This window comes from Salvelinus alpinus, chromosome 31 (genome assembly GCF_045679555.1).
Source record: "Salvelinus alpinus chromosome 31, SLU_Salpinus.1, whole genome shotgun sequence".
Lineage (NCBI taxonomy): Eukaryota > Metazoa > Chordata > Actinopteri > Salmoniformes > Salmonidae > Salvelinus > Salvelinus alpinus.
The window spans coordinates 40,849,201-40,870,821 of record NC_092116.1 but is presented as its reverse complement, the minus strand read 5'-3'; the positions used below and the strand labels follow the sequence as shown (position 1 = coordinate 40,870,821).

Here is a 21,621-nt window from a genome sequence, read left to right as displayed (position 1 = left end):
TATACAGACTGATGACCTGTCTCCATAGCTCTATATAACAGACTGATGACCTGTCTCCATAGCTCTATATAACAGACTGATGACCTGTCTCCATAGCTCTATATAACAGACTGATGACCTGTCTCCATAGCTCTATATAACAGACTGATGACCTGTCTCCATAGCTCTATATAACAGACTGATGACCTGTCTCCATAGCTCTATATAACAGACTGATGACCTGTCTCCTGATGACCTGTCTCCATAGCTCTATATAACAGGCTGATGACCTGTCTCCATAGCTCTATATAACAGACTGATGACCTGTCTTCTGGTGACCTGTCTCCAGAGCTCTATATATCAGACTGACCTGTCTCCAGAGCTCTATATAACAGACTGATGACCTGTCTCCATGGCTCTATATAAACAGACTGATGACCTGTCTCCATAGCTCTATATAACAGACTGATGACCTGTCTCCATAGCTCTATATAACAGACTGATGACCTGTCTCCATAGCTCTATATAACAGACTGATGACCTGTCTCCACATATCTATATAACATACTGATGACCTGTCTCCATAGCTCTATATAACAGACTGATGACCTGTCTCCATAGCTCTATATAACAAACTGATGACCTGTCTCCTGATGACCTGTCTCCATAGCTCTATATAACAGACTGATGACCAGTCTCCATAGCTCTATATAACAGACTGATGACCTGTCTCCATAGATCTATATAACAGACTGATGACCTGTCTCCATAGCTCTATATAACAGACTGATGACCTGTCTCCATAGCTCTATATAACAGACTGATGACCTGTCTCCATAGCTCTATATAACAGACTGATGACCTGTCTCCATAGCTCTATATAACAGACTGATGACCTGTCTCCATAGCTCTATATAACAGACTGATGACCTGTCTCCATGGCTCTATATAACAGACTGACCTGTCTCCATGGCTCTATATAAACAGACTGATGACCTGTCTCCATAACTCTATATAACAGACTGATGACCTGTCTCCATAGCTCTATATAACAGACTGATGACCTGTCTCCATAGCTCTATATAACAGACTGATGACCTGTCTCCATAGCTCTATATAACAGGCTGATGACCTGTCTCCACAGCTTTATATAACAGGCTGATGACCTGTCTCCATAGCTCTATATAACAGACTGATGACCTGTCTCCATAGCTCTATATAACAGACTGATGACCTGTCTCCATAGCTCTATATAACAGACTGATGACCTGTCTCCATAGCTCTATATAACAGAGTGATGACCTGTCTCCATAGCTCTATATAACAGAGTGATGACCTGTCTCCATAGCTCTATATAACAGACTGATGACCTGTCTCCATAGCTCTATATAACAGACTGATGACCTGTCTCCATAGCTCTATATAACAGACTGATGACCTGTCTCCTCTATATAACAGACTGATGACCTGTCTCCATAGCTCTATATAACAGACTGATGACCTGTCTCCATAGCTCTATATAACAGACTGATGACCTGTCTCCATAGCTCTTTATAACAGACTGATGACCTGTCTCCTGATGACCTGTCTCCATAGCTCTATATAACAGACTGATGACCTGTCTCCGTAGCTCTATATAACAGACTGATGACCTGTCTCCATAGCTCTATATAACAGACTGATGACCTGTCTCCATAGCTCTATATAACAGACTGATGACCTGTCTCCTGATGACCTGTCTCCATAGCTCTATATAACAGACTGATGACCTGTCTCCTGATGACCTGTCTCCATAGCGCTATATAACAGACTGATGACCTGTCTCCATAGCTCTATATAACAGACTGATGACATGTCTCCATAGCTCTATATAACAGACTGATGACCTGTCTCCATAGCTCTATATAACAGACTGATGACCTGTCTCCATAGATCTATATAACAGACTGATGACCTGTCTCCATAGCTCTATATAACAGACTGATGACCTGTCTCCATAGCTCTATATAACAGACTGATGACCTGTCTCCATAGCTCTATATAACAGACTGATGACCTGTCTCCATAGATCTATATAACAGACTGATGACCTGTCTCCATAGCTCTATATAACAGACTGATGACCTGTCTCCATAGCTCTATATAACAGGCTGATGACCTGTCTACATAGCTCTATATACAGACTGATGACCTGTCTCCATAGCTCTATATAACAGACTGATGACCTGTCTCCATAGCTCTATATAACAGACTGATGACCTGTCTCCATAGCTCTATATAACAGACTGATGACCTGTCTCCATAGCTCTATATAACAGACTGATGACCTGTCTCCATAGCTCTATATAACAGACTGATGACCTGTCTCCATAGCTCTATATAACAGACTGATGACCTGTCTCCTGATGACCTGTCTCCATAGCTCTATATAACAGGCTGATGACCTGTCTCCATAGCTCTATATAACAGACTGATGACCTGTCTTCTGGTGACCTGTCTCCAGAGCTCTATATATCAGACTGACCTGTCTCCAGAGCTCTATATAACAGACTGATGACCTGTCTCCATGGCTCTATATAAACAGACTGATGACCTGTCTCCATAGCTCTATATAACAGACTGATGACCTGTCTCCATAGCTCTATATAACAGACTGATGACCTGTCTCCATAGCTCTATATAACAGACTGATGACCTGTCTCCACATATCTATATAACATACTGATGACCTGTCTCCATAGCTCTATATAACAGACTGATGACCTGTCTCCATAGCTCTATATAACAAACTGATGACCTGTCTCCTGATGACCTGTCTCCATAGCTCTATATAACAGACTGATGACCTGTCTCCATAGCTCTATATAACAGACTGATGACCTGTCTCCATAGCTCTATATAACAGACTGATGACCTGTCTCCATAGCTCTATATAACAGACTGATGACCTGTCTCCATAGCTCTATATAACAGACTGATGACCTGTCTCCATAGCTCTATATAACAGACTGATGACCTGTCTCCTGGTGACCTGTCTCCATAGCTCTATATAACAGACTGATGACCTGTCTCCATAGCTCTATATAACAGACTGATGACCTGTCTCCATAGATCTATATAACAGACTGATGACCTGTCTCCATAGCTCTATATAACAGACTGATGACCTGTCTCCATAGCTCTATATAACAGACTGATGACCTGTCTCCATAGCTCTATATAACAGACTGATGACCTGTCTCCATAGCTCTATATAACAGACTGATGACCTGTCTCCATAGATCTATATAACAGACTGATGACCTGTCTCCATAGCTCTATATAACAGACTGATGACCTGTCTCCATAGCTCTATATAACAGACTGATGACCTGTCTCCTGATGACCTGTCTCCATAGCTCTATATAACAGGCTGATGACCTGTCTCCATAGCTCTATATACAGACTGATGACCTGTCTCCATAGCTCTATATAACAGACTGATGACCTGTCTCCATAGCTCTATATAACAGACTGATGACCTGTCTCCATAGCTCTATATAACAGACTGATGACCTGTCGCCATAGCTCTATATAACAGACTGATGACCTGTCTCCTGATGACCTGTCTCCATAGCTCTATATAACAGACTGATGACCTGTCTCCATAGCTCTATATAACAGACTGATGACCTGTCTCCATAGCTCTATATAACAGACTGATGACCTGTCTCCTGATGACCTGCCTCCATAGCTCTATATAACAGGCTGATGACCTGTCTCCATAGCTCTATATAACAGACTGATGACCTGTCTCCTGGTGACCTGTCTCCAGAGCTCTATATATCAGACTGACCTGTCTCCAGAGCTCTATATAACAGACTGATGACCTGTCTCCATGGCTCTATATAAACAGACTGATGACCTGTCTCCATAGCTCTATATAACAGACTGATGACCTGTCTCCATAGCTCTATATAACAGACTGATGACCTGTCTCCATAGCTCTATATAACAGACTGATGACCTGTCTCCACATATCTATATAACATACTGATGACCTGTCTCCATAGCTCTATATAACAGACTGATGACCTGTCTCCATAGCTCTATATAACAAACTGATGACCTGTCTCCTGATGACCTGTCTCCATAGCTTTATATAACAGACTGATGACCTGTCTCCTGATGACCTGTCTCCATAGCTCTATATAACAGGCTGATGACCTGTCTCCATAGCTCTATATAACAGACTGATGACCTGTCTCCTGATGACCTGTCTCCATAGCTCTATATAACAGACTGATGACCTGTCTCCAGAGCTCTATATAACAGACTGATGACCTGTCTCCATGGCTCTATATAACAGACTGATGACCTGTCTCCATAGATCTATATAACAGACTGATGACCTGTCTCCATAGCTCTATATAACAGACTGATGACCTGTCTCCATAGCTCTATATAACAGACTGATGACCTGTCTCCATAGCTCTATATAACAGACTGATGACCTGTCTCCATAGATCTATATAACAGACTGATGACCTGTCTCCATAGCTCTATATAACAGACTGATGACCTGTCTCCATAGCTCTATATAACAGACTGATGACCTGTCTCCATAGATCTATATAACAGACTGATGACCTGTCTCCATAGCTCTATATAACAGACTGATGACCTGTCTCCATAGCTCTATATAACAGACTGATGACCTGTCTCCTGATGACCTGTCTCCATAGCTCTATATAACAGGCTGATGACCTGTCTCCATAGCTCTATATAACAGACTGATGACCTGTCTCCATAGCTCTATATAACAGACTGATGACCTGTCTCCTGATGACCTGTCTCCATAGCTCTATATAACAGACTGATGACCTGTCTCCATAGCTCTATATAACAGACTGATGACCTGTCTCCATAGCTCTATATAACAGACTGATGACCTGTCTCCTGATGACCTGTCTCCATAGCTCTATATAACAGACTGATGACCTGTCTCCATAGCTCTATATAACAGACTGATGACCTGTCTCCATAGCTCTATATAACAGACTGATGACCTGTCTCCTGATGACCTGTCTCCATAGCTCTATATAACAGGCTGATGACCTGTCTCCATAGCTCTATATAACAGACTGATGACCTGTCTCCTGGTGACCTGTCTCCAGAGCTCTATATATCAGACTGACCTGTCTCCAGAGCTCTATATAACAGACTGATGACCTGTCTCCATGGCTCTATATAAACAGACTGATGACCTGTCTCCATAGCTCTATATAACAGACTGATGACCTGTCTCCATAGCTCTATATAACAGACTGATGACCTGTCTCCATAGCTCTATATAACAGACTGATGACCTGTCTCCACATATCTATATAACATACTGATGACCTGTCTCCATAGCTCTATATAACAGACTGATGACCTGTCTCCATAGCTCTATATAACAAACTGATGACCTGTCTCCTGATGACCTGTCTCCATAGCTCTATATAACAGACTGATGACCTGTCTCCATAGCTCTATATAACAGACTGATGACCTGTCTCCATAGCTCTATATAACAGACTGATGACCTGTCTCCATAGCTCTATATAACAGACTGATGACCTGTCTCCATAGCTCTATATAACAGACTGATGACCTGTCTCCATAGCTCTATATAACAGACTGATGACCTGTCTCCTGGTGACCTGTCTCCATAGCTCTATATAACAGACTGATGACCTGTCTCCTGATGACCTGTCTCCAGAGCTCTATATAACAGACTGATGACCTGTCTCCATAGCTCTATATAACAGACTGACCTGTCTCCATAGATCTATATAACAGACTGATGACCTGTCTCCATAGCTCTATATAACAGACTGATGACCTGTCTCCAGAGCTCTATATAACAGACTGATGACCTGTCTCCATGGCTCTATATAACAGACTGATGACCTGTCTCCATGGCTCTTTATAAACAGACTGATGACCTGTCTCCATAGCTCTATATAACAGACTGATGACCTGTCTCCATAGCTCTATATAACAGACTGATGACCTGTCTCCATAGCTCTATATAACAGACTGATGACCTGTCTCCATAGCTCTATATAACAGACTGATGACCTGTCTCCAGAGCTCTATATAACAGACTGATGACCTGTCTCCATAGCTCTATATAACAGACTGATGACCTGTCTCCATAGCTCTATATAACAGACTGATGACCTGTCTCCATAGCTCTATATAACAGACTGATGACCTGTCTCCATAGCTCTATATAACAGACTGATGACCTGTCTCCTGATGACCTGTCTCCAGAGCTCTATATAACAGACTGATGACCTGTCTCCATAGCTCTATATAACAGACTGATGACCTGTCTCCATAGCTCTATATAACAGACTGATGACCTGTCTCCTGATGACCTGTCTCCATAACTCTATATAACAGACTGGTGACCTGTCTCCATAGCTCTATATAACAGACTGATGACCTTTCTCCATAGCTCTATATAACAGACTGATGACCTGTCTCCATAGCTCTATATAACAGACTGATGACCTGTCTCCATAGCTCTATATAACAGACTGATGACCTGTCTCCATAGCTCTATATAACAGGCTGATGACCTGTCTCCATAGCTCTATATAACAGACTGATGACCTGTCTCCATAGCTCTATATAACAGACTGATGACCTGTCTCCATAGCTCTATATAACAGGCTGATGACCTGTCTCCACAGCTCTATATAACAGACTGATGACCTGTCTCCATAGCTCTATATAACAGACTGATGACCTGTCTCCATAGCTCTATATAACAGACTGATGACCTGCCTCCATAGCTCTATATAACAGACTGATGACCTGTCTCCTGATGACCTGTCTCCAGAGCTCTATATAACAGACTGATGACCTGTCTCCATAGCTCTATATAACAGACTGACCTGTCTCCAGAGCTCTATATAACAGACTGATGACCTGTCTCCATAGCTCTATATAACAGACTGATGACCTGTCTCCATAGCTCTATATAACAGACTGATGACCTGTCTCCATGGCTCTATATAACAGACTGATGACCTGTCTCCATGGCTCTTTATAAACAGACTGATGACCTGTCTCCATAGCTCTATATAACAGACTGATGACCGGTCTCCATAGCTCTATATAACAGACTGATGACCTGTCTCCATAGCTCTATATAACAGACTGATGACCTGTCTCCATAGCTCTATATAACAGACTGATGACCTGTCTCCATAGCTCTATATAACAGACTGATGACCTGTCTCCATAGCTCTATATAACAGACTGATGACCTGTCTCCATAGCTCTATATAACAGAATGATGACCTGTCTCCATAGCTCTATATAACAGACTGATGACCTGTCTCCATAGCTCTATATAACAGACTGATGACCTGTCTCCATAGCTCTATATAACAGAGTGATGACCTGTCTCCATAGCTCTATATAACAGACTGATGACCTGTCTCCATAATTCTATATAACAGACTGATGACCTGTCTCCATAGCTCTATATAACAGACTGATGACCTGTCTCCATGGCTCTATATAACAGACTGACCTGTCTCCATGGCTCTATATAAACAGACTGATGACCTGTCTCCATAGCTCTATATAACAGACTGATGACCTGTCTCCATAGCTCTATATAACAGACTGATGACCTGTCTCCATAGCTCTATATAACAGGCTGATGACCTGTCTCCACAGCTTTATATAACAGGCTGATGACCTGTCTCCATAGCTCTATATAACAGACTGATGACCTGTCTCCATAGCTCTATATAACAGACTGATGACCTGTCTCCATAGCTCTATATAACAGACTGATGACCTGTCTCCATAGCTCTATATAACAGAGTGATGACCTGTCTCCATAGCTCTATATAACAGAGTGATGACCTGTCTCCATAGCTCTATATAACAGAGTGATGACCTGTCTCCATAGCTCTATATAACAGACTGATGACCTGTCTCCATAGCTCTATATAACAGACTGATGACCTGTCTCCTCTATATAACAGACTGATGACCTGTCTCCATAGCTCTATATAACAGACTGATGACCTGTCTCCATAGCTCTATATAACAGACTGATGACCTGTCTCCATAGCTCTTTATAACAGACTGATGACCTGTCTCCTGATGACCTGTCTCCATAGCTCTATATAACAGACTGATGACCTGTCTCCGTAGCTCTATATAACAGACTGATGACCTGTCTCCATAGCTCTATATAACAGACTGATGACCTGTCTCCATAGCTCTATATAACAGACTGATGACCTGTCTCCTGATGACCTGTCTCCATAGCGCTATATAACAGACTGATGACCTGTCTCCATAGCTCTATATAACAGACTGATGACCTGTCTCCATAGCTCTATATAACAGACTGATGACATGTCTCCATAGCTCTATATAACAGACTGACCTGTCTCCAGAGCTCTATATAACAGACTGATGACCTGTCTCCATAGCTCTATATAACAGACTGATGACCTGTCTCCAGAGCTCTATATAACAGACTGATGACCTGTCTCCATGGCTCTATATAACAGACTGATGACCTGTCTCCATGGCTCTTTATAAACAGACTGATGACCTGTCTCCATAGCTCTATATAACATACTGATGACCGGTCTCCATAGCTCTATATAACAGACTGATGACCTGTCTCCATAGCTCTATATAACAGACTGATGACCTGTCTCCATAGCTCTATATAACAGACTGATGACCTGTCTCCAGAGCTCTATATAACAGACTGATGACCTGTCTCCATAGCTCTATATAACAGACTGATGACCTGTCTCCATAGCTCTATATAACAGACTGATGACCTGTCTCCATAGCTCTATATAACAGACTGATGACCTGTCTCCATAGCTCTATATAACAGACTGATGACCTGTCTCCATAGCTCTATATAACAGAGTGATGACCTGTCTCCATAGCTCTATATAACAGACTGATGACCTGTCTCCATAGCTCTATATAACAGACTGATGACCTGTCTCCATGGCTCTATATAACAGACTGACCTGTCTCCATGGCTCTATATAAACAGACTGATGACCTGTCTCCATAACTCTATATAACAGACTGATGACCTGTCTCCATAGCTCTATATAACAGACTGATGACCTGTCTCCATAGCTCTATATAACAGACTGATGACCTGTCTCCATAGCTCTATATAACAGGCTGATGACCTGTCTCCACAGCTTTATATAACAGGCTGATGACCTGTCTCCATAGCTCTATATAACAGACTGATGACCTGTCTCCATAGCTCTATATAACAGACTGATGACCTGTCTCCATAGCTCTATATAACAGACTGATGACCTGTCTCCATAGCTCTATATAACAGAGTGATGACCTGTCTCCATAGCTCTATATAACAGAGTGATGACCTGTCTCCATAGCTCTATATAACAGACTGATGACCTGTCTCCATAGCTCTATATAACAGACTGATGACCTGTCTCCATAGCTCTATATAACAGACTGATGACCTGTCTCCTCTATATAACAGACTGATGACCTGTCTCCATAGCTCTATATAACAGACTGATGACCTGTCTCCATAGCTCTATATAACAGACTGATGACCTGTCTCCATAGCTCTTTATAACAGACTGATGACCTGTCTCCTGATGACCTGTCTCCATAGCTCTATATAACAGACTGATGACCTGTCTCCGTAGCTCTATATAACAGACTGATGACCTGTCTCCATAGCTCTATATAACAGACTGATGACCTGTCTCCATAGCTCTATATAACAGACTGATGACCTGTCTCCTGATGACCTGTCTCCATAGCTCTATATAACAGACTGATGACCTGTCTCCTGATGACCTGTCTCCATAGCGCTATATAACAGACTGATGACCTGTCTCCATAGCTCTATATAACAGACTGATGACATGTCTCCATAGCTCTATATAACAGACTGATGACCTGTCTCCATAGCTGATAGAAACAGAAGGAATATCCTCCCCAATGACACTACTAATAACTGTCCTGCTGAGGAAGAGACGTCTCCATTGTCCCTGAACAGCTTGAAGTGTTCAGGCAGAATGACAGAGACACTTTGTTCCCACGAATCACATGTTCAATAATGATGACATCATAACAAGACCTGTTACCTGGAGGACAATGTCTCTACCACAGGTTACCAAGGAAACAGTAACACTACCTAGTAACATTCAATAATGTTAAAATATTACACTGGAGTCACGTTCTGACACAATGATTTCCTAGTTTATTAAAATCAAGAAATCATCAATACATGGAAAATACCATTTAACTGTATATACATGATCAATATATAACATACAGTGGGTCTGGAATTATTGACACCCTTGATAAAGGTAATAATGACTGTATAAAATAAATACTGAGCTATATCATCTGCTCAACATGTGTCAATTACGATTGATCTGATTATAATATTTAGTTTAAGGAGTAGTATTTATTTTCTAAATGATTGACCCCCCTGAAGAGTCTGATAAACTAGTCAGAAGGTTATCTGGTTATCTGGTTATCTGTTATCTGGTTCTATATTCATAACAATGACATCATCACACTCCTGTAGATTTTGGGCCGTCAATCATTTTGACCCCTAACTTTTTACAACAAAAATACATTACAAACATATATTTCTCTGAGCAATTGTGTTAGTTTAAAATATTATAATTTACAATTTATTTTGAGCATACAATAGGTCAGTATTTTATTTATTTATGTAATATAGTCATTATTGCTAATCTTTAACAAGGATGTCAATAATTTGACCCCTCTGTATATAATCAAGGTGAACACTAAAAAAGCAGAGCAAAAATAAACACTTAAAGTCAAATAAAAAACTGGCACATTGACATGAAGCTAAAATATAAACATTTCAATAAATGGTTTAATCAGTCTTGTTCACAGAAGCTGACAGGTTGAAGCTAAAATATAAACATTTCAATAAATGGTTTAATCAGTCTTGTTCACAGAAGCTGACAGGTTGAAGATAAAATATAAACATTTCACTCAGTCTTGTTCACAGGAAACTGAGGGGAGGAGCCTCACAATAATGGCTGGAACGGAGCCAATGGAATGGCATCAAACATGGAAACCATGGAAACCACATGTTGGATGTATTTGATACCAGACCACTGATTCCTCTTCAGCCAATACCACGAGCCCCTCCTCCCCAATTAAGGTGCCACCAACCTCCTGTGGTCTGGTTGATATACCTGATTATCAGGTACTGGACATAAGAGAGTCTGTAACAGATTCTAACAGGAGACCTTAGTCCTGTGGTCTGGTTGATATACCTGTGATTATCAGGTACTGGACATAAGAGGGTCTGTAACAGATTCTAACAGGAGACCTTAGTCCTGTGGTCTGGTTGATATACCTGATTATCAGGTACTGGACATAAGAGAGTCTGTAACAGATTCTGACAGGAGACTTTAGTCCATCATTCAATTCAACACTATCAATTCCTGAGGGGGATTAGAAAGACATTGTTTATGGGGAAAACATATATAGAATAACCAGGAAATGGATATAAACCCATAATACAAACATGGGTAGTAAAACTTCAAAAAGTAAAGAACTACTGAAAGTGGATTATAGAGTAATGACTAACACGTTTATCAAATGACTTTGTCTTACCAAGATTCATATCACTCACAAGTAATATACTCAGAAACTCAGCTTTGTTAGGTCTGTTATTGTTAGGTCCCCCCTCCCCCACCCTCCCTCTCTATAGAAACTCAACTTCCACCCCTCTCCAGCTCATCCAGATAATCATTCTTTGAACCCAGTAAAGACTCCATCTCCATCTCTTCAGACTCTATTAAAGATAGAAAGGATTTAGAACGAATCAACAACATTAAGAATGAATTAATTCTAGAAACATTAGAATCATAAAGACTGATTACTTTGGGAAGGAGTCTGTGTTTTCTGTTGACCTCCTGGAGAGGTGGAGAGGGATTGGATGGTCTCTTTAGCTTTCCCTGAGGACAAGAACAGACAGTCAGATAGATAGAATACATATAACAGATAGATAGATATAATAGATATAACAGATAGATAGAATAGATATAACAGATAGATAGAATAGATATAACAGATAGATAGAATAGATATAACAGATAGATAGAATAGATATAACAGATAGATAGAATAGATATAACAGATAGATAGAATAGACATAACAGATAGATAGAATAGACATAACATATATAACAGATAGAATAGAATAGATATAACAGATAGAATAGATATAACAGATAGACAGAATAGATAGAATATAATAGATATAATAGATATAATAGATAGAATAGATAGAATAGAATAGATATAATAGATAGATAGAATATATATAATAGATAGATAGAACAGATATAACAGATAGAATAGATATAACAGATAGATAGAATAGATATAACAGATAGATAGAATAGATAGAATAGATATAATAGATAGATAGAATAGATATAACAGATAGATAGAATAGATATAACAGATAGATATAACAGATAGAATAGATAGAATATAATAGATATAACAGATAGATAGAATAGATATAACAGATAGATAGAATAGATAGAATAGATATAATAGATAGAATAGAATAGATATAATAGATAGAATAGAATAGATATAATAGATAGAATAGATATAACAGATAGATAGAATAGATATAACAGACAGATAGATATAACAGATAGAATAGATATAACAGATAGATATAATAGATATAACAGATAGAATAGATATAACAGATAGAATAGATATAACAGATAGAATAGATATAACAGATAGAATAGATATAACAGATAGATAGAATAGATATAACAGATAGAATAGATATAACAGATAGATAGAATAGATATAACAGATAGAATAGAATAGATATAACAGATAGAATAGAATAGATATAACAGATAGAATAGATATAACAGATAGAATAGATATAACAGATAGAATAGATATAACAGATAGATAGAATAGATATAACAGATAGAATAGATATAACAGATAGAATAGATATAACAGATAGATAGAATAGATATAACAGATAGAATAGAATAGATATAACAGATAGATAGAATAGATATAACAGATAGATAGAATAGATATAACAGATAGATAGAATAGATATAACAGACAGATAGATATAACAGATAGAATAGATATAACAGATAGATAGAATAGATAGAATATAATAGATATAACAGATAGATAGAATAGATAGATAGAATAGATATAACAGATATAACAGACAGATAGATATAACAGATAGAATAGATATAACAGATAGAATAGATATAACAGATAGATATATAACAGATAGAATAGATATAACAGATAGAATAGAATAGATATAACAGATAGATAGAATATATATAACAGATAGAATATAATAGATATAACAGATAGAATAGAATATATATAACAGATAGATAGAATAGATATAACAGATAGATAGAATAGATATAACAGATAGATAGAATAGATATAACAGATAGATAGAATAGATATAACAGATAGATATAATATATATAACAGATAGAATAGAATATATATAACAGATAGAATATATATAACAGATAGATAGAATAGATATAACAGATAGATAGAATAGATATAACAGATAGAATAGATATAACAGATAGAAATAATAGATATAACAGATAGAATAGATATAACAGATAGAATAGATATAACAGATAGATAGAATAGATATAACAGATAGATAGAATAGATATATATAACAGATAGATATAATCGATATAACAGATAGATAGATAGAAAAGATAGATATATGGATATAATAAACTGACCATCAATTGTATATATGTAATATAACAGATAGTCAGAACACACATGTTGGTGAGCCTTAACAATGTAGACAAACACACACACTACTTACTCAGTTCTGCTTTCAGTCCATCTGGTGTAAAAATTAAATAAAGATAGTGAGATATTGATAATTAAATAATCATTGAATCATGATATTTATACACTACATGACCAAAAGCATGTGGACACCTGCTCATTGAGCATCTCATTCCAAAATCATGGGCATTAATATGGAGTTGGTTCCCCTTTGCTGCTATAACAGCCTCCACTCTTCTGGGAAGTCATTAATATGGAGTTGGTTCCCCTTTGCTGCTATAACAGCCTCCACTCTTCTGGGAAGTCATTAATATGGAGTTGGTCCCCCTTTGCTGCTATAACAGCCTCCACTATTCTGGGAAGTCATTAATATGGAGTCAGTCCCCCTTTGCTGCTATAACAGCCTCCACTATTCTGGGAAGTCATTAATATGGAGTTGGTCCCCCTTTGCTGCTATTACAGCCTCCACTCTTCTGGGAAGTCATTAATATGGAGTTGGTCCCCCTTTGCTGCTATAACAGCCTCCACTCTTCTGGGAAGTCATTAATATGGAGTTGGTCCCCCTTTGCTGCTATAACAGCCTCCACTATTCTGGGAAGTCATTAATATGGAGTCAGTCCCCCTTTGCTGCTATAACAGCCTCCACTACTCTGGGAAGGCATTAATATGGAGTTGGTCCCTCTTTGCTGCTATAACAGCCTCCACTATTCTGGGAAGTCATTAATATGGAGTTGGTCCCCCTTTGCTGCTATAACAGCCTCCACTATTCTGGGAAGGCTTTAATATGGAGTTGGTCCCCCCTTTGCTGCTATAACAGCCTCCACTATTCTGGGAAGGCATTAATATGGAGTTGGTCCCCCTTTGCTGCTATAACAGCCTCCACTATTCTGGGAAGGCTTTAATATGGAGTTGGTCCCCTCTTTGCTGCTATAACAGCCTCCACTATTCTGGGAAGTCATTAATATGGAGTTGGTCCCCCTTTGCTGCTATAACAGCCTCCACTATTCTGGGAAGGCATTAATACGGAGTTGGTCCCCCTTTGCTGCTATAACAGCCTCCACTATTCTGGGAAGGCATTAATATGGAGTTGGTCCCCCTTTGCTGCTATAACAGCCTCCACTATTCTGGGAAGGCATTAATATGGAGTTGGTCCCCCTTGGCTGCTATAACAGCCTCCACTATTCTGGGAAGGCTTTCCACTAGATGATGGAACATTGCTGTGGGGAATTGCTTCCATTCAGCCACAAGAGCATTAGTGAGGTCTCCCTCTCTCTCTTCTCTCAGAGGACCTGAGCCCTAGGACCATGCCTCAGGACTATCTGGCCTGATGACTCCTTGCTGTCCCCAGTCCACCTGGTTGTGCTAAGCATCAGTATAGAGCTAACAAGCTGTGTCAGTATAGAGACAAAGTTGATTCACAATTCAACGGCTCAGACACGAGAGGTATGTGGCAGGGTCTACAGTCAATCACGGATTACAAAAAGAAAACCAGCCCCGTCGCGGACCAGGATGTCTTGCTCCCAGACAGACTAAATAACTTTTTTGCTCGCTCTGAGGACAATACAGTGCCACTGACACGGCCCCCTACCAAAACCTGCGGACTCTCCTTCACCGCGGCCAACGTGAGTAAAGCATTTAAACGTGTTAACACTCGCAAGGCTGCAGGCCCAGACGGCATTCCCAGCCGCGTCCTCAGAGCATGCGCAGACCAGCTGGCTGGAGTGTTTACGGACATATTCAATCAATCCTTATCCCAGTCTGCTGTTCCCACATGCTTCAAGAGGGCCACCATTGTTCCTGTTCCCAAGAAAGCTAAGGTAACTGAGCTAAATGACTATCGCCCCGTAGCACTCACTTCCGTCATCATGAAGTGCTTTGAGAGACTAGTCAAGGACCATATCACCTCCACCCTACCTGATACCCTAGACCCACTCCAATTTGCTTAACGCTCACGCCTCCAACCCGATCATCAAGTTTGCAGATGACACTACAGTGGTAGGCTTGATTACCAACAACGACGAGACGGCCTACAGGGAGGAGGTGAGGGCCCTCGGAGTGTGGTGTCAGGAAAATAACCTCTCACTCAACGTCAACAAAAGAGATGATTGTGGACTTCAGGAAACAGCAGAGGGAGCACCCCCCTATACACATCGACGGGACAGTAGTGGAGAAGGTGGAAAGTTTTAAGCTACCTTTTCCCAGACCTGCTGTTTTCAACTGTTCTGCCTGCGGCTATGTAACCCTGACCTGTTCACCGGACGTGCTACCTGTCCCAGACCTGCTGTTTTCAACTCTCCAGAGACAGCAGGAGCAGTAGAGATACTCAGAATGATCGGCTATGAAAAGCAAACTGACATTTACTCCTGAGGTGCTGACCTGTTGCACCCTCTACAACCACTGTGATTATTATTATTTGACCCTGCTGGTCATTTATCAACATTTGAACATCTTGGCCATGTTCTGTTATAATCTCCACCTGGCACAGCCAGAAGAGGACTGGCCACCCCTCATAGCCTGGTTCCTCTCTAGGTTTCTTCCTAGGTTTTGGCCTTTCTAGGGAGTTTTTCCTAGCCACCGTGCTTCTACATCTACATTGCTTGCTGTTTTGGGTTTTAGGCTGGGTTTCTGTACAGCACTTTGTGACATCGGCTGATGTAAAAAGGGCTTCATAAATACATTTGATTGATCGATTGATGCTGGGCGATTAGGCCTGACTCGCAGTCGGCGTCCAATTCATCCCAAAGGTGTTCGATGGGGTTGAGGTCAGGGCTCTGTGTAGGCCAGTCAAGTTCTTCCATACCGATCTCGACAAAACATCTGTATGGATCTCGCTTTGTGCATAGTGGCATTGTCATGCAGAAACAGGAAAGGGCCTTCCCCAAACTGTTGCCACAAAGATTTCTCTTCACTGGAACTAAGGGGCCCGAACCATGAAAAACAGCCCCAGACCATTATTCCTCCTCCACCAAACTTTACAGTTGGCACTATGCATTGGGGCAGGTAGTGTTCTCCTGGCATCTGCCAAACCCAGATTCATCTGTCAGACTGCCAGATGGTGAAGCGTGATTCATCACTCCTGAGAACGTATTTCCACTAGTCCAGAGTCCAATGGCGGTGAGCTTTACACTACTCCATCCGACGCTTGGCATTGAGCATGGTGGTCTTAGGCTTGTGTGCGGCTGCTCGGCCACGGAAACCCATTTCATGAAGCTCCAGACAAACAGTTATTGTGTTGACGTTGCATCCAGAGGCAGTTTGGAACTCAGTACTGAGTGTTGCAACCGAGGACAGACGATTTTTACGGCCTTCAACACTTGGCGGTCCCATTCTGTGAGATTCTGTGGCCTACCACTAAACGGCTGAGACATTTTTGCTCCTAGATGTTTCCACTCCACAATAACAGCACTTACACTTGACCGGGGCAGCTCTAGCAGGGCAGAAACTTGACCAACTGACTTGTTGGAAAGGTGGCATCCTAAGACAGTGCCACGTTGAAAGTCGCTGAGCTCTTCAGTAAGGCCATTCTACTGACAATGTTTGTCTATGGAGATTGCATGGCTGTGTGCTTGATTTTATACACCTGTCAGCAACGGGTGTGGCTGAAATAGAATCTACTAATTTAAAGAGTTGTCCACATACTTTTGTATATATAGTGTAGTTAATCTGTGTATTATATAGTGTAGCTAATCTGTGTAATATATAGTGTAGTTAATCAGTGTAATATATAGTGTAGTTAATCAGTGTAATATATATTGTAGTTAATCAGTGTAATATATAGTGTAGTTAATCAGTGTAATATATAGTGTAGTTAATCAGTGGAATATATAGTGTAGTTAATCAGTGTAATATATAGTGTAGTTAATCGGTGTAATATATAGTGTAGTTAATCGGTGTAATATATAGTGTAGTTAATCAGTGTAATATATAGTGTAGTTAATCAGTGTAATATATAGTGTAGTTAATCTGTGTAATATATATAGTGTAGTTAATCTGTGTAATATATAGTGTGTTTTCACTTAAATCAATGAAATACAGCCCATAGACAACTTACCGTTCTCTATTCTGACCTCCTCTGTAGACAGTAGATAAAACATGATGTATTATGGGTACTAGAACATGAAGACAGACTACATCCTCTCTATTCTGACCTCCTCTGTAGACAGTAGATAAAACATGATGTATTATGGGTACTAGAACATGAAGACAGACTACATCCTCTCTATTCTGACCTCCTCTGTAGACAGTAGATAAAACATGATGTATTATGGGTACTAGAACATGAAGACGGACTACATCCTCTCTATTCTGACCTCCTCTGTAGACAGTAGATAAAACATGATGTATTATGGGTACTAGAACATGAAGACAGACTACATCCTCTCTATTCTGACCTCCTCTGTAGACAGTAGATAAAACATGATGTATTATGGGTACTAGAACATGAAGACAGACTACATCCTCTCTATTCTGACCTCCTCTGTAGACAGTAGATAAAACATGATGTATTATGGGTACTAGAACATGAAGACAGACTACATCCTCTCTATTCTGACCTCCTCTGTAGACAGTAGATAAAACATGATGTATTATGGGTACTAGAACATGAAGACAGACTACATCCTCTCTATTCTGACCTCCTCTGTAGACAGTAGATAAAACATGATGTATTATGGGTACTAGAACATGAAGACAGACTACATCCTCTCTATTCTGACCTCCTCTGTAGACAGTAGATAAAACATGATGTATTATGGGTACTAGAACATGAAGACAGACTACATCCTCTCTATTCTGACCTCCTCTGTAGACAGTAGATAAAACATGATGTATTATGGGTACTAGAACATGAAGACAGACTACATCCTCTCTATTCTGACCTCCTCTGTAGACAGTAGATAAAACATGATGTATTATGGGTACTAGAACATGAAGACAGACTACATCCTCTCTATTCTGACCTCATCTGTAGACAGTAGATAAAACATGATGTATTATGGGTACTAGAACATGAAGACAGACTACATCCTCTCTATTCTGACCTCCTCTGTAGACAGAAGATAAAACATGATGTATTATGGGTACTAGAACATGAAGACAGACTACATTCTCTCTATTCTGACCTCCTCTGTAGACAGTAGATAAAACATGATGTATTATGGGTACTAGAACATGAAGACAGACTACATTCTCTCTATTCTGACCTCCTCTGTAGACAGTAGATAAAACATGATGTATTATGGGTACTAGAACATGAAGACAGACTACATTCTCTCTATTCTGACCTCCTCTGTAGACAGTAGATAAAACATGATGTATTATGGGTACTAGAACATGAAGACAGACTACATTCTCTCTATTCTGACCTCCTCTGTAGACAGTAGATAAAACATGATGTATTATGGGTACTAGAACATGAAGACAAAGACACAGACACACTACTTACTCAGGTGTCCTTGTAGTTCATCTGGTGTAAAAATTAAATAAAGATAGTGATAATTAAATAATCATTGAATCATGAGATTTATACACTACATGACCAAAAGTATGTGGACACCTGCTCATTGAACATCTCATTCCAAAATCATGGGCATTAATATGGAGTTGGTCCCCCTTTGCTGCTATAACAGCCTGCACTATTCTGGGAAGTCATTAATATGGAGTTGGTCCCCCTTTGCTGCTATAACAGCCTGCACTATTCTGGGAAGTCATTAATATGGAGTTGGTCCCCCTTTGCTGCTATAACAGCCTCCACTATTCTGGGAAGTCATTAATATGGAGTTGGTCCCCCTTTGCTGCTATAACAGCCTCCACTATTCTGGGAAGTCATTAATATGGAGTTGGTCCCCCTTTGCTGCTATAACAGCCTCCACTATTCTGGGAAGTCATTAATATGGAGTTGGTCCCCCTTTGCTGCTATAACAGCCTCCACTATTCTGGGAAGTCATTAATATGGAGTTGGCCCCCCTTTGCTGCTATAACAGCCTCCACTATTCTGGGAAGTCATTAATATGGAGTTGGTCCCCCTTTGCTGCTATAACAGCCTCCACTATTCTGGGAAGTCATTAATATGGAGTTGGTCCCCCTTTGCTGCTACAACAGCCTCCACTTTTCTGGGAAGTCATTAATATGGAGTTGGTCCCCCCTTTGCTGCTATAACAGCCTCCACTACTCTGGGAAGTCATTAATATGGAGTTGGTCCCCCTTTGCTGCTATAACAGCCTCCACTATTCTGGGAAGGCTTTCCACTAGATGATGGAACATTGCTGTGGGGACTTGCTTCCATTCAGCCACAAGAGCATTAGTGAGGTCTCCCTCTCTCTCTTCTCTCAGAGGACCTGAGCCCTAGGACCACGCCTCAGGACTATCTGGCCTGATGACTCCTTGCTGTCCCCAGTCCACCTGGTTGTGCTAAGCGTCAGTATAGAGCTAACAAGCTAAGCGTCAGTATAGAGACAAAGTAGAGTCGCAATTCAACGGCTCAGACACGAGACGTATGTGGCAGGGTCTACGGTCAATCACGGATTACAAAAAGAAAACCAGCCCCGTCGCGGACCAGGATGTCTTGCTCCCAGACAGACTAAACAACTTCTTTGCTCGCTTTGAGGACAATACAGTGTCACCGACACGGCCCGCTACCAAAACCTGCGGACTCTCCTTCACCGCGGCCAACGTGAGTCAAACATTTAAACGTGTTAACCCTCGCAAGGCTGCCAGCCCAGACGGCATCAACAGCTGCGTCCTCAGAGCATGTGCAGACCAGCTGGCTGGTGTGTTTACGGACATATTCAATCAACCCCTATCCCAGTCTGCTGTTCCCACATGCTTCAAGATGGCCACCATTGTTCCTGTTCCCAAGAAAGCGAAGGTAACTGAACTAAATGACTACCGCCCCGTAGCACTCACCTCTGTCATCATGAAGTGCTTTGAGAGACTAGTCAAGGACCATATCACCTCCACCCTACCTGACACCCTAGACCCACTCCAATTTGCTTAACGCTCACGCCTCCAACCCATCATCAAGTTTGCAGACGACACTACAGTGGTAGGCTTGATTACCAACAACGACAAGACGGCCTACAGGGAGGAGGTGAGGGCCCTCGGAGTGTGGTGTCAGGAAAATAACCTCTCACTCAACGTCAGCAAAATAAAAGAGATGATCGTGGACTTCAGGAAACAGCAGAGGGAGCACCCCCCTATCCACATCGACGGGACAGTAGTGGAGAGGGTAGTAAGTTTTAAGCTACTTTGTCCCAGACCTGCTGTTTTCAACTCTCTAGAGACAGCAGGAGCGGTAGAGATACTCTTAATGATCGGCTATGAAAAGCCAACTGACATTTACTCCTGAGGTGCTGACTTGCTGCACCCTCGACAACTACTGTGATTATTATTATTTGACCATGCTGGTCATTTATGAACATTTGAACATCTTGGCCATGTTCTGTTATAATCTCCACCCGGCACAGCCAGAAGAGGACTGGCCACCCCTCATAGCCTGGTTCCTCTCTAGGTTTCTTCCTAGGTTTTGGCCTTTCTAGGGAGTTTTTCCTAGCCACCGTGCTTCTACACCTGCATTGCTTGCTGTTTGGGGTTTTAGGCTGGGTTTCTGTACAGAACTTTGTGACATCGGCTGATGTAAAATGGGCTTAATAAATACATTTGATTGATCGATTGATGCTGAGCGATTAGGCTTGGCTCGCAGTCGCGTTCCAATTCATCCCAAAG

At 40.8% G+C, this 21,621-nt stretch overlaps 1 protein-coding gene across 5 annotated transcripts in view; it reads right to left on the bottom strand.

The window, feature by feature from the left end:
- Positions 1-10,241: 10,241 nt before the first annotated feature.
- Positions 10,242-21,621, bottom strand: part of LOC139561065 (polyamine-modulated factor 1-binding protein 1-like) — a 50,910-nt gene continuing 39,530 nt past the window's right edge. For 2 of the 5 annotated variants that reach the window (XM_071377883.1, XM_071377886.1), the window contains 5 exons: positions 19,343-19,363; positions 17,951-17,971; positions 13,934-13,954; positions 11,937-12,011; positions 10,242-11,848 (listed from right to left, as the gene is read on the bottom strand). In XM_071377883.1, coding sequence (XP_071233984.1) covers positions 11,769-11,848; positions 11,937-12,011; positions 13,934-13,954; positions 17,951-17,971; positions 19,343-19,363 — 218 coding nt within the window. In that variant the 3' untranslated portion in view covers positions 10,242-11,768. The remainder of the gene's footprint in view (positions 11,849-11,936; positions 12,012-13,933; positions 13,955-17,950; positions 17,972-19,342; positions 19,364-21,621) is intronic. The other 3 variants (XR_011672043.1, XM_071377884.1, XM_071377885.1) reach the window with 3 other exon arrangements.